Consider the following 14,661-nt stretch of genomic DNA (forward strand, 5'->3'; position numbering starts at 1 on the left):
AAAAAAAAAAGATCACTTACAGCATTACTTTTACTAATTCACATCCGTTTTTTAGGCCCTTCCTTTCACCTTAAGGTCAATCTTCACATGCTTCCATTTTATCTGAAAACAGCACAGTAAAATACATTAAAAAAGTAAAACTCAGATGTATCCAATCTCTTAACCTCTACCCTCAAATCTGACTTCAGAAATGATGAAGGATTATCTATTCTCTAAAATGGATCTTTCTTCGGCAGCTACCACACATTTCTAATTCCCCTTTCTCTGATTCTCAGAGCTCAAGCCCTGCACACCACCCCTTTGCATCTCCTTGTGGGTGTGCTCATTGCTTGTATACTCAGTGCAATACTTTGGCTATCTCTCTCATGTGCATTACCATCTGTCGTCTTCCTCAGAGGATACTGCTCAAGATCTCTCTGTTCAAAATGTAGAGCAGCATTGTAAGCATTTATAATGTCATTTAAATTTATGTTTAACATATGAAATTAAAATGGCATAATGGAGCTTGTAAATGCTCACCTTTCAATCTCTATTATGGCCCTAGATTAAATCATTGTCCTAGATTATATTTTGTATCCCTTCTTCAGAAAGGGCAATATTTTAGAGCTTGGAAGTTTTGTATAGAATTCACTCTATACCCTATTTTATCCATAATGGTGTTTGTGGAGATACTATTTGGTCAGTCATGGCAGAAATTGCAGATTATTGTCTATACTGTAAATCAAAAATGTCCAATGGAAATTAGAAAGTTTAATTTTGGCAACAAGAGTGTTTTTTATCTTGAAACTTTGAACCTCTAGTCTGACTTCCTTGTTTTATTAGAGTAATTTGTCATCGACATTGCTAAAAGAGTCCCAGTGTATACACCCGTGGATTTATTCCAAGCAAAATACGTTTACAGCAGACCTCCGTGAGCTGTGGATGGCTGCAGAAAAAGTCTCTCACTGTTAGGTTTGTCGTCATCTCATTAGGGCACCTTCAAATAACTGATGGGTTAAAATAGTAGCAGCCAAGGGAATCTGTAAGTCCAATTAAGTTCTAAGTAGAGAGGACAGCTCAAAGGGTAATATTAGGTGACTGTTTTGAGATTCAAAAAGGGGTGATGTTGCTAAATTTGAAAGGGTTGTCAACAGACCCATGAACAAGGGAACAACAAGTGATCTAAAATCAATGGGGAAGAGGACATAGAATGCCTGGTGGAGCTTGATCAAGGGCAATGAAGCCAAGAGGAATTACTGAAACCAGAATGCAGGCCAAACATGATAGTTGGACAAGAGGAAAGTAAAAGGAAATAGAGGAAAGAACTAGGAAGTAAAGACATTTATAGAGGTCTAAATACAGTAGTGAACATGTGTAAATTTATTTATATATAGCAATAGGGAAATAGATATATGTGGATATATTTATATGTTAAGTCTTAAGGTAGCAGACAGACATTGAGCCTCTATTCAAGTATTCCCTCAATGGAAGAATACTTTGTTCTCATAACCCAGCATTCTGTGATGATCACCTTCCAGACATAATCACTGAAGACAAATGGGTGCATAAGCAAAATGTGGTGAAGAAAGCTGATGGTCCCCAGCTATCAAAAGATATAGTGTCTGGGGTCTTAAAGGCTTGAAGATAAACAAGTGGCCAACCAGCTGAGAAGCAACAAAGCCCACATGGAAGAAGCACCAGCCCTTGCGATCACAAGGTGTTCAGAGTATAAGGCATCAGGCATCAAAAAACAAAAAATCATATCATTGTGAATGAGGGGGAGTGTGGAGTGGAGACCCAAAGCCCATCTGTAGACAATTGGACATCCCCTTACAGAAAGAAGGGTCACAAGGAAGAGATGCACCAGTCTGCAGTATAGCATCGATAAAACATAGACTTTTCCTCTACTCTAGTTCTTTAATGCTTCCTCCTCCCTCCCTCCCACTCCCTATTATCGTGGCCCCAATTCTACCATACAGATCTGGCTAGACCAGAGTATGTGCACTGGTACAGATAAGAGCTCGCAACACAGGGAATCCAGGACACATAAACCCCTATGGACCAGTAATGAGAGTAGCGATACCAGGAGTAAGGGGAAGGTGAGGGTAGAAAGGGGGAACCGATCACAATGATCTACATATAACTCCTCCCAGCAAGATGGATAGCAGAAATGGGTAAAGGGAGACAGTGGTCAGTGTAAGACAAAAAAAAATTATCAAGGGTTCATGAGTGAGGGAGGGTGGAGAAGGCAGGGAAAAGAGCTGATACCAAGGGCTCAAACAGAAAGAAAATGTTTTGAAAATGTTGATGGTATCATATGTACAAATGTGCTTGACACAATGTACGTATGTATGTATTGTGATAAGAACTGTATGAGCTCCCAATAAAATGATTAAAAAAGAAAGAAAGAAACAGGAGGATCACATGGGCTCAGTGTGAAAAATTTGAACAAAATTTTAAATTACATTCATGAGAAAAGGCCTGGAAATTTCCACTGAGGATTTTTTTTCTCATTATGACAATCCACCTCTTCATTCTTTGGGATTATCAAGATCTTTTTTATGAGAGTTTGTTGGGAAACTTTCCACTATCAGTCCTGCAGATTTGTCTTTGTTGATTTGCCTTTAAGACTTGCTTTTGTCCCCCTAAACTTGAAGAACATTTCAAAGAACTATGAGCCCCGAGGATACCAAAGCTGCCGTTTCGCCATGGTGTAAGTCAAAGAGCACAGCATTCATAGCGAGAAGGGTCGGCGTTGTTGTTGTGAGGTGCCACTGAGTCTGTTCTGATGTAGAGTAAGCCTGGGCCCCACTAATGAACCACTCCCGGGAAGGCGCTGTCCTCACAGTTGCTGTGCTTGAATCCATTGTTGCCGCCGTGTTTTGAGCAGTGAGAGATACCAATGAGAGAACACCATTGAGGAAAGCAGAAAATAATACACACTTGAACAGATTAAAAGTCTATCAAAAGGAAAAGCAAATGGTAAACAGTTAAATTTTTAGCTGTACCTATCATAATTTAAAATAATATCTGCAGTAATCTATGTTTTGATGCACCCTGAGGGCAAACTTATTCATATATCTAGTCGATGCTCCAAGGAAGTTCAGTGGAAACTGAATCCACATGGTGCCTCTGCAAATCGATGTCAGATTTTCATTATCATCGACAGTCTCTGCAGACTGGGTGCTCAGAATTTGTGCTTTAATCATATTCCTTCCTCTAGTCTTGTATTTTATTATTTGCAATCTTTGGATAACACAAGGTAGTATGCTTCTGTGTGAACTTATCTGAAACCTCACTTAGATGGTTGCTTATTTTAAGCCAAGCCTTGAAGAGTACAGGCACTATTCTTTCTGATACTCAGCATGGTCAGCGTTCTATACCACACTTTGGTAAAGAATCATAGTCAGGAAAACGAATAATAAAATCATAAAAATTTATGTTCTTAAAGTAGGGCTAGTGATTAGGTATAATCTAAAAATCCATTAATATATCTAAAGTTGGCATATATCTTCCTGGTTCACTATCAACTTCTTGAGCACTAATATAAGTAAACTGCAGAGGACACTTGGATGTCTAATAGTGTCATTAATTTAGCCAGTAAAATACCAGTGAGAAAAGGAAGTTATACATATGTAGCAATGCTTATTAGATCAAAATAAATGGATTGTTCCTTATACAGATTAAAAAAATTGTGACTGAACACTATTTAATAAAACCAAGCACATCAGACACAAGGCAAACTTTTTTTGCAAACATTTTTATAACTGATTCGCAAAAGTAAAAAGTAAAGGAAATATGAAAATATCAAATGTTTCTCTCAGGTTGCCAATTATTGGACAACCTTGAAAGCATTTGATTTCAACCAAAGTCCAATGATTTCCAGTAGCATGCCATTGAGACAGTGGCTTCTTCTCACTGTCAGGTGTCTCAGGGGAACGTCAGGCAGCATTTCAGCTCTGTAATCTGCGGCAGGCAGGTTTAGGGTCCATGCATCTAGAGGGGTTCCCAGATCAGACCCTTCTGCTGCGGCCTATGAAGAATGCTGTACATCCTGAAAAGTTGAAATCTAAAGTCCAATTAGATTAATATTACTATTATTAGAAATCCAAGTGCTCTCTACAGGGAACTCTGTTAGTTTCACAAGAAGTGATAACGCTGCCTCTAACGGGGACCCAAACCAAACCTAACTCACAGCGATGATCGAGTTGATGTCAACTCACAGCTGCCGTATGATGCTGGCTACTTCTCCCCCTATTCCGTAACATGCTTTATTATCTCCATGGCAACATTTCTTGCTTACCATTGGAGTTGTTTATTCCATCATCTAATTTATGAGTGTCTCCAGGGCATCCTATCTTATTTTCTATGTATTCTTAGTGACAGATACAGACTAAGTGATTCCATATTTTTCTTTCAAATAATTTTGAGCCTAGAAATGTATTAATTGTATAATCTGTTTCACCAAGGTTGTGCTACTCAACCAAGATTCTGCTCTGAAACTTCTGCAGGGATGTTTGCTACTGCATGGGAACACTTGTAGTTGTCACGCTCCTGGGCATGGGTGCCATTGGCGCTCACTGAGCAGGGACGTAGGAGCACGAATGCTCTGCAATGCAAGAGACGGCTGTCCTCAAAATACAAGGAGTTCCTCCACAGAAACTCCACGTCAGCAAACACAGACACTCAACCCACTGCCACGGAGTAGATTGTGACTCGACGTTTAGAAAGGAAGAGGGTGGTTGGACCACACACCCACAAATGATGGAGCCGATCAACCCTTTGCACACACTATGAATAGAAGGTCTTTAGGCTCAGTTACCAGATGGCTTGAACAATAGGTTATTCCTGTCCTCCAAATCTACCCTTATTTCCATCACGATTGATTTTCTCTCTATGGCCCGGGTCTGCTTTGATGTGTGAGACTAACTCCTGTGGAACTTTAGAGGTGGAAGTTCCTCCTCTAAAGCTGAGGAGAAGGAGATGGGAGTTAAAATTAAGTTGTATTGTATTTCTTCCAACAAATACAATGAGATCATTTGGTGTGAATGCTTCCTTCACTGCACAGAAGGCTGAGAGTGACTAATTTCAATGATCTTTAAAAAAAATCTATTTGTAGGAAGCCTTCTGGCTAAAGACACCGATGTGTAAGTTGGCATCTAGATTTAAATTTAATTTTCTGTCATGAGGTGTCGGAAAAACCTAATTGCTCAAATGTGGCCTTTTAGGCCCCGTGTACAAAGCACATATTTTTGTTCATTGTTGACACAATCCGATACCTAGGATATAGGGCACGTGCATGGAGAAAGCTTCCATACGTAGAAGGAGGATCCAAAGAGCTGGTGGGAAGTAGGGCAGTAGAGGGAGGAAGGCAAGGACCTTCAATGCTGACTCTTGACATAGGCATATCTTGCTAACAAACAATACCAAATAGTTAAAATGCTTTCTTCATGCAAGAATGCCTATTCAGATATGGAATGTTCTTTCATGTTCACATTTTGAATCATTTTTCTTCCATGTGCTGTATGTGGGCCTTGGGGAAGTTACGGAAACTCTCAGTGCCTTGAAATGGGGAGAGAGGGGACCTGTCGGCACGGTTCTTCAGAGAAGATTCTTTATCTCTGTTTCGAATGTGACACTTTTGAAAAAGACTTGAAATACGACACACCCAGTAATTCATGTGATTTTAATCTACCGGTGTTGTATACAGCATAAGGCCTTGATGAAATCATTTTTTAGTAGAGTTTGAAACAGTATTAATTATTACTTGAAAATGCCTTCAGAGAGATGCTGTGTGTAAAAGATGCTCTTGGAAACCAAAATCTAGTCTATTCTTAGTCTCTGTTTGTTTCTTTTTTAGATACTCCCAGAAGTATTAAGGCATCTACTGCTACCGCTGAACAGTTTTTTCAGAAGCTGAGAAATAAACATGAATTTACCGTGTTGGTGACCCTAAAACAGACCCATTTAAATTCAGGAGTTATTCTCTCCGTTCACCACTTAGATCACAGGTAAGTGTAGCTGCTGGAGTTTCTTGTGTTTTCATTCGATCTGGTTAAATGAGCACATTAAGGCTAAGTAAACAAAATCAAGATTTGATATATGCAAGACTGGTTTAAAACAGAGTGAGTGATTTTGCGACCTTATGCAAAAATCACAAACAAGCAATTGAGATTTGCTTACAAGCGGAAGCAGATGCTGCTTTTCAGGTTGCGAAGAGCACGCCGACGTCACAATTCCAAAGCAAATTGATTAATTACCAAACTCTTCATGAGATACCTTCCTCCTTGCTGGAGTCAAATGCACTTCTTAATTTGTGACTACATTTCCACAAATATACGATATTCTATTTCCTTAGGAAATTGCCTGGCCTTGAAGCTTAATAGTCTTATAATTTGAATCACTGACAGATAACTTCTTTTTCAATGTGCTTTTTCAATTGCAGTGGTTACAGCTGTACCCTTGAATGTAGTGTTGCATAAAAAGGCGATCTCATATCTTCTAGCTTCTTTCATATGTGAGAGCATGACTCGAGAAGAGCTGCTGGGGAGTGGGGTGATGAGGAGGCAGGAGGGAGAAGAATTTTTTTTTAATGACACTTGACATATGCATGCATATTCTTGCTAAGAAACAAAACCAGATAGTTTAACATGATTCCTTCAGATGATCAATTCTGATAAAGTCCATGTTCACATTGTGAATGATGTTCCTACCACTTACTCTATGTGGGCCTTGGGAAAGTTACACAACCCCTCTGTGCCTTAGAATGGGGAGAAAGGGAACCTGGGGGCACAGTGATTCAAGCCCCGGACTGCTAACCAGGAGGTGGATACTGTGAGGTCACCGGGCACTCTGGAGAAAGCCACTGTTTCCATACAGAATTATCTCCTCGGAAACTCCCGTGGGACAGCTTTGCTCGGTCGGACAGCGTTGCTGTGCGGCAGAATTGACTCAGTGGCAGTGGGATTGGGTTTTAGGTTAAAAATGGGCATACTAATAGTCCTTCAAAAGTTGTTGCGAAGATGGAAGTTTTTACACAGGTAAAGCTTTTAGTACATGTAAATGGAGAGCCTTTAATGTGTAGACTGAACCTTTTCCCTTGGTTTCTTTTAATAGAGGCTGGGGCAGCGGTTCTCAACCTGTGGGTCATGACCCCTTTGGGGTGCGTGTGTTGAACGACCCTTTCACAGGGGTCGCCAGATTCATAACAGTGGCAAAATTACAGTTATGAAGTAGCAACAGAAATAATGTTGTGGTTGGGGGCTCCCATAACATGAGGAACTGTATGAAAGGGTCGTAGCATTAAGAAGGTTGAGAACCACTGGGCTAGAGTCTGGAACTTGGCCACTCTCCACCAAATACTAGAGGGCAAACACAAGGCAATCTACAGGGAGAGCAGAGTCAAACGGTTCTGACTTACAGAGCGAGGTTTTAATGACGTGTTCGCTGGCTTGCTCCCAGCCGTTGAAGACTGGGCTGTTGGATTACATCTTTTCCTTCACAGGATTCGCAGAACATTCCAGATCCTTTGGTTCCTTTCCTCCCAGGGTTTGCACTGTGCGGAGGGGGAGGGTGCCATCCTACTTATATTTACCTGGCTTCTGAGTTCTAAAGTTGGGATCTCCATTGAGAGGGAGAGGGAGGAATACCGTCTCTTAAAAGTTCGCCAGGTTGATTAAAAAAGCATTGCATTCTAGTTCACATACCTACAGGTTTATTTCACACAAACATCATCAGTGGAGTGCTCCAGACACAGGCTCTCTGTAATGCACGTGTCTTAGTCTCTTGGGGCACTTTCAGAAAAGGGGTCCAAAGAAGACACTAGCTTCCGAGTGCCTCTGCTGGGGAGGCCTATTCAGAAGGTCATGGTCACTTTTGACAAAGTGTTCCAAAGGGAACATCTAGATAGATTTTGTCCAAGAACATAACATGATCATGGGGCTTCTTATACAGAAGTTTTAAGAAAAATGGGAAATGGCATTGGTAAGAAAAAGTCTGGAGAAGTTGCATCAAAGATTTTGTTCTTGTTGTTGATGGCAAAGGACCCACCTGCCTGTTGACTCACGGGACTAGCAAGGCAAGGGCTGTTCTGGAAGAATTTCATTGGCAATCCTTACCCCATCCATTTGATAGCCCTCATCTTCCAATTTCAGATTTCTTTGTCCCCAGAGTCTAAGAACATCTAAAAGGAACATTAAAAAGATATTCCTGGAGGATATCAAAATTGATCTGGTATAAATCAAAGAGTGCAGAATTGTTTGGGCAATGGTTTGAGAGAAGGAAACATTGTTTTCTGAAATATAAAGCTCTAGATAAAGGATATGTCAAGGCATAATAGCTTTATATATTGATATTTTTGTTTAATGAAAGTTTCTATATTATCAATATTTACTGACTTACTCTTATAAGTCTAGTACACAGCTAAGGGTAAATTGGCTTCTTGTAAAGCTTAATGTAGACTGCTGGCACTTTACCTAGCTGCATCTGTTTGGCTTCTCTGAGTTGATTTTATTTAAGGTCCCCCCCACCCCATTTAACATTTAATTTAGAAATTTGCATAACTTTATGGCTTTAAAAATAATTCTATTCACATATCATACAATTCACATGTCATTCCATCATATTAAGATTTTTGCAATCATCACCACAATCAAATTCAGAACATTTTCTTCCCATACTCATTGTTAGCTCCCCATTTACCTCCACCAACCCTGCCATGTCCTGAGACAATTATCAATCCACTATAGATCTACTTATCCTGGATTTCATACAAGGAAAGTCATACAAAACACAGCCAGGCAGCACACAAATAGAAACAACAATAATGATTAGACAAAATGTAGAAAATCCTCAATCAAAGAGGAAGCAGAAAATATTGAAAATGGAAACAACTTTAGAATGGGTCAAAAAGGACATCAAATGACAAAGTATAACATTTTACCCTAACTCCATTTGCCATAATCAACTTGCCAGTGCTCTCTTTCTGATAGCAAGAACTTCCCCACACGCCTCTGTGGTTAGACGGGATTCACTGGAGGCTTTATCCATGGGGGGACCCTGCAAATGTGTTTTGGGCTTCCACTGACCTGCATAGCCATCTGCAAACTGTGTTCACAATTTAAGCTCTGATAACCATTCCCTCCTTCAGATCTGGATTTTATTATTTACAATCCTTGGATCACACAGGCTGGTGTGCTTCTTCCATGTGGACTTTCTTGATGCCTCACTTAGATGGCTGCTTGTTTTAAGACAAGCTTTTAGACCCCAGATGTTTTTCTTTCTTATTGCTGGGCACCATCTGGTTTCTTCACGACACTTTATTTTAGCATCCATATCTTCAATGATCTTTTCATGAGGATGAGCATCAAGCAGGCCCATGTCATAAGAACTAATTTTTCTTAGATTGGGCCTAGAATTAAATGTGAACCTCAAATCCTTTCATAGATCTATGATTGATTTATATATGCCTCTGGTTCACTTTAGAGACATTATTATCATTTTATGATAGAGAACATTATCGATCATACCCGAGTCATAAGATAATTTCTTTGAAAGTATCTATCTAGACTTTTTTTTGAAGTGTCCTATTATTTCTATGAAATACACATACACTTGCTGAAGATATATACAGAAATGTATATTAGCCAATTTTCATTAGTATCATATTAAATTATTAAGTCAATAACTTTTCATAATTTTTTGTGGATGTAGAATACTAGGATTTTGACTATATATAACATCTTTGATTAAAATATTTTACATATTCTACAACAAAGAATCATGTCAGGGAACTTAGTTGTTTCAACAATCAATGTAAACTTCTATGGATACCTCACAAGAAAAAAAGTTGCATTTACCAGATTTGCTTTAAATGGCTCATACTTCACTTATAAATAAACAAGCAAGTAATATCCAACACTGTGTCCTTTGCAACAGACAATAAAAACGGAAGTGCTTCAGATAACTATTAATACCTTCCATAATTTTTAGACATTTGCTATACTAGCAATATATATAATGTATGCTAGATTATGTCTGCATGCATACCAAACGTATTTTACTGTTATAAATATTGGTTATTAAATGTAGGACATAATCCTGTACATACATGTTTTGTAGTTAAGTAGTGACTTGGCTGACTTCGTTGCAATGATCACTTATTTGGATTCCTCACTTTTGCACACCACCTGGTACCAAGGTTGCCATCGCCTGTTTCCCCAGATGTGTGCAAGCACAGACCCGGGTGTTGGTATCGTGGCAAGAGCATTGCTGCTCTTCCTGGATGGAGTCACTGGATCAGTAGACACAATTGCACAAGACGGTTCACTCTACAGGGTTCAGCGACCTGTCCTTTTAAGTAACTGCTCAAATTGGATTACGTGGTAAATTTGTTGAATGTAACAAAAATTAGATGTGACAGCCTGCCCTCTGTGTTTATTCGCAAGAAATAGGAAGGTGTTGAAGTGTTAGGGACCTCGTAACTTAAACAATACTGTGTCTGAGTGCACTGGTGATCCTGTGCAGTGCGGCGAATCACTTAGCATTGCCGGTATCGCTATCGTCTTTGTAACTCCCACTATAGGAGTGGGTCAACCAAAGGTTCTTTTGAACCTTGAGTCTCTGCCCTGCAAACCTCCACAATCCAGGAGACAGTTATGACACTGGAGACGAGAGATGGGCACAGTCAATGGCAGGAGAAATGGCAGTAGTATACACAGCAGAGGTGAACACAAGAGAGGGGTGGGCTTTCAGGCCCACAGAGTGAGCAAGCTGAGTTTCTTAACACAAAAGGCCTAATCGGGGTGTAGTTTAGCACCGGTGAAACATACAACTTTCCTAGAGTCCTTTAATGCTTCCTCCCACCCACTATCATGACCCCAATTCTGCCTTGCAAATCTGGCTAGACCAGAGCATGTACACTGGTACAGATAGGAACTGGAAACACAGAGCATGTACACTGGTACAGATAGGAACTAGAAACACAGGGAATCCAGGACAGATAAACCCCTTAGGACCAATAATGAGAATAGTGATACCAGGAGGGTTGGTGGCAGGTAGAGGGAGAAAGGTGGAACCAATCATAATGATCGACATAAAACCCCCTCACCCCTCGGGGGATGAACAACAGAAAAGTGGGTGAAGGGAGACAGTGGTTGGTGTAAGATATGAAAAAATAATAATTTATACATTTTCAAGGGTTCATAATTGGGGGAAGGTGGAGAGAGAGGGAAAAATGAGGAGCTGATACCAAGGGCTCAAGTAGAAAGAAAATGTTTTGAAAATGATGATGGCAACATATGTACAAATATGCTTGGCACAAAGGATGCATGTATGGATTGTGATAAGAGTTGTATGAGCCCCCAATCGGATGATTTTAAAGAGACAGAAGGCCTGCTGGTGAAGTGGGTGTGTCCAGGCCCTTTTCTCTGAGCCCTGTTTGCCACCCACAGAGCTCGAGCCGAGTGTCTTTGGGATGTGGTTTACTGGCAATTTATTGGCACAGCTAATATGGAACACATGTTCAAGCAAGGCAGAGGCTGTGGGGTTGTGGGGCTAAGAGGCTGAGGGCCAGAGAGAGCTGTCCCTGTGGCCTGGCTGGGGAGAGGTTGTGCTGATTGAAGACTACCCTGAGCACTCCTGAGCCAGAATCATCAGCTGTAGCTTCCCTAGTGTGCTCCATAACTAGGCTCTGCCTGTGAGTTCTCTGTGGTCGTCAGAAGGAACCCCTGAGTCCAACAGAGACACAGAGAAAGCCGCGGGAGGGAGGGTTTTTGTCAGAATTGATAAAAAGACTAGAGAGAGGAGGAGGTCAGCTACCACCCTCACAGCATCCCTGGTCATGATCCAGGGTTCAATGTGTAGACTCTGGAGATGACTGCCTGCATTCCAGTTACAGCTTTGTCACTCATTGACTTTATGACCTTTGGCAAGTTACTGAACTCATCTGCTCCTTAGGTTTGTCATCTGTGATGGGTGGGATCCAGCCCCACATCCAGATGGGTCCTATGGATTGAGGGGTTATATTAAAGAGACACGAGACAAGAAATGCAAGAACCAGAATGAGGGAGTAATGTATTCTCTCATGGTTTTAACCTTAGGCATGCAAGCCACAGTAAGCACATACAAAACAGGAAGGGGCGTGTTAGAGACATACACAGAACATGAGGGGGACAAGTTAGGGGTAGACACGCAATAGGAAGGGGAGCCACTAAAGACATACATATGACAGGATGCTACGTACGTAACAAGATGGGCGGGATCTAGAGTCAAGAGGGCAGCCTAACTTTGATCAGCTCTGAGCTGGCTTGACCCTAGGTGTCTTTGAGCTCTTCTCCAGGGGAACAATCTATGATCCTTATCAGAAGGGAGTGAACCTCCTTAGGGTTAGATGGTCTGACTGCTTTTGATGGCAAATAACCTTTAGGCAGATAGCCTTCAAGCAGTTGACCTTCAGGAGTACAATAAGCAGCCATGTGCTTGCAAACAACACTTCAAATTTGGCATTATTGTCGGGGGACAATTGAGAGGAATACTTTTGACTCAGGAGAATATGACTGGGATTCATGTCCATCCCACAAATGGGAAGGTCTTCCTCTATGGGAGCCCAGCCTTCCAGACCCCTTCACGTCTATGAGAGTAGAGAGTTTGTCCGTCTATACTCTTCCTGGTTCTGTCTCTCACCAGAATCTACATAAAGTATTTAAAAATACTAACAAAAGTCCCATAATTGTACAAGATTAAAACTATTATCCCCATCATATAAGAGAAAAATAAGTGTTCGAGAGGTTAAGTGGTTGTTAAGATTAAGATTAAGTGGTGGAAGAAGTGCTTAAACTCTGATAGTATGATTATAATAAATAAACATTATTATCAAAACCAACTCATTACCATTGAGTCGATTCTGACTCAAAGAAATTTAGGACATAATTCTGTGTGCTGTAAATGCTGCGCTGTTCAAAGGTGAGCTCATTGCAGTGGCCACCTTCTTGATCTCCTCACTTTTGCACATCATCTGGGATTAGAATTTCCATTGCTTATTACCAAGATGTATGCAAGTGCCCTAGCCGTGGTGTAGTGAGTTACGTGTTAGGCTGCTAACTGTAACCGTCAGCACTTTGAAACCACTGGCCACTCGGAGGGAGAACGATTTTATTCCCTTAAAGATTTACAGTCTCTGAAACACACAGGGGCAGTTCTACCTTGTCCTTAAGAATTATTTGAGTTCAAACTGATTGTATGGCAGCCAATTTATTTTCATTTTTGGAGGATGATTCTAGTGTCAGTCTGCTGCATCTCTTGGCTGTGCCCTCTCGCAGTGTTTTTGAGACCTCAGTCGATTGGATTGGCTTCTGCCTACTTCTTCATAGCGTCACTTAGCTAGTGTCGGGCAGGCCCAACCCTAGTTCTGATTTTCGAGCCGGATGTTTTTACCTGTACACTGTGGTATTCCCTAAGCTCCTATTAGCCTGATAGACCTGTGTCAAAGTTTGGTTTCTTTTTTCTCCCCTACTGCGATGGCTGTAGGAGCCCTGGTGACATGGTGGGTAGGAGCTATGCTGCTGACCTTTCAAAGTCATCAGTGGTGGCATGGGAGCAAGATGAGGCTTTCTAGCCCTGAAAAGAGTGACAGCCCCAGAAACCCCCCAGGGCAGTAGTTCTCCCTGCCCGGCAGGGTCGCTGTGAGTGGGGAGCGGCTCCAAGGCCGTGAGTTTGGTTGGGTGTCATGCTTGCTGACGTTGTCTTTCTCCCTCTAATGCTGCTCTCACCCAGCTTTCCGTTTGCTCAGTTTCCGAATACCGATTTGCTTAGTCTTTTTTCACACATGTAATTTAAGGTGGTTTATAGAAGGATTTATAGGTCCACAAAGTAAAAAGAAAACCAAATGTACAAACCTTGAGGAGTGTAACCACCCTTAGGGTAGTGAATGTCAGAGAAAGGAGCTCAGAGGGCGTTCAGCTGACATCATGCCACAAGGCACTTCAGATAAAGCAAATTTATAGCGGTGTTAAAGACATTCATCTAAGTCTGAAAACCTCTGAAATTGTATTAGACCTTCTGGGGCATTTGGCATTGTGAGGACAGTTTTCTACAACCAGAGGTTTTCCTGCTCAAAATGACCAATAGTGCTGCCTTTTTCTAGTGTTGCCTTTTTGAAGTGCTAATAGATCTCGACTTCTAGTTCCTGAGAATGATATTGAGTCAAGCAAGACTTCACTATTCAATACCTGTTTGTAGTTAACTGAGATCCCTAAGCATCAAGAGCAGAGTTGAAGAAGTGCTAACATACCGCCTTCCAAAGACTGGGGAACCTCAAATGTCATAGACACCTTTGTCTATGTGTGCGTGAAGCTGGCAGTTCCCAAGTGTGGGAAAGAACATTTTCCTTAAGTCAGAGGAAATAGAGGAAAGAGCTAGGAGGCAAAGGGCGTTCATAGAGGACTAAATACAGGCATGTACATATGTAAATATATTTATATATGAGGATGGGGAAGTAGATCTATGTGCATATATTTATAGGTTTAGTATTGGGGTAGCGGATGGACTTTGGGCCTCCACTGAAGTACACCTCAATGCAAGAACACTTTGTTCTATTAAACTGGCATTCCGTGATGCTCACCTTCCAGACAAGATTGCTGAAGACAAAGCGGGTACATATGTAAATATATTTATATATGAGGATGG

At 41.1% G+C, this 14,661-nt stretch overlaps 1 protein-coding gene across 1 annotated transcript in view; it reads left to right on the top strand.

Annotated features, from left to right (window-relative positions):
* NELL2 (neural EGFL like 2) overlaps positions 1–14,661 on the top strand; it is a 438,054-nt gene that overhangs the window by 62,433 nt on the left and 360,960 nt on the right. The window contains exon 3 of the mRNA XM_013006940.2: positions 5,840–5,990. Coding sequence (XP_012862394.1) covers positions 5,840–5,990 — 151 coding nt within the window. The remainder of the gene's footprint in view (positions 1–5,839; positions 5,991–14,661) is intronic.

This window comes from Echinops telfairi, unplaced genomic scaffold (genome assembly GCF_000313985.2).
Source record: "Echinops telfairi isolate 266 unplaced genomic scaffold, ASM31398v2 ScPeMD7_12;HRSCAF=54, whole genome shotgun sequence".
NCBI classification, from domain to species: Eukaryota; Metazoa; Chordata; class Mammalia; order Afrosoricida; family Tenrecidae; genus Echinops; species Echinops telfairi.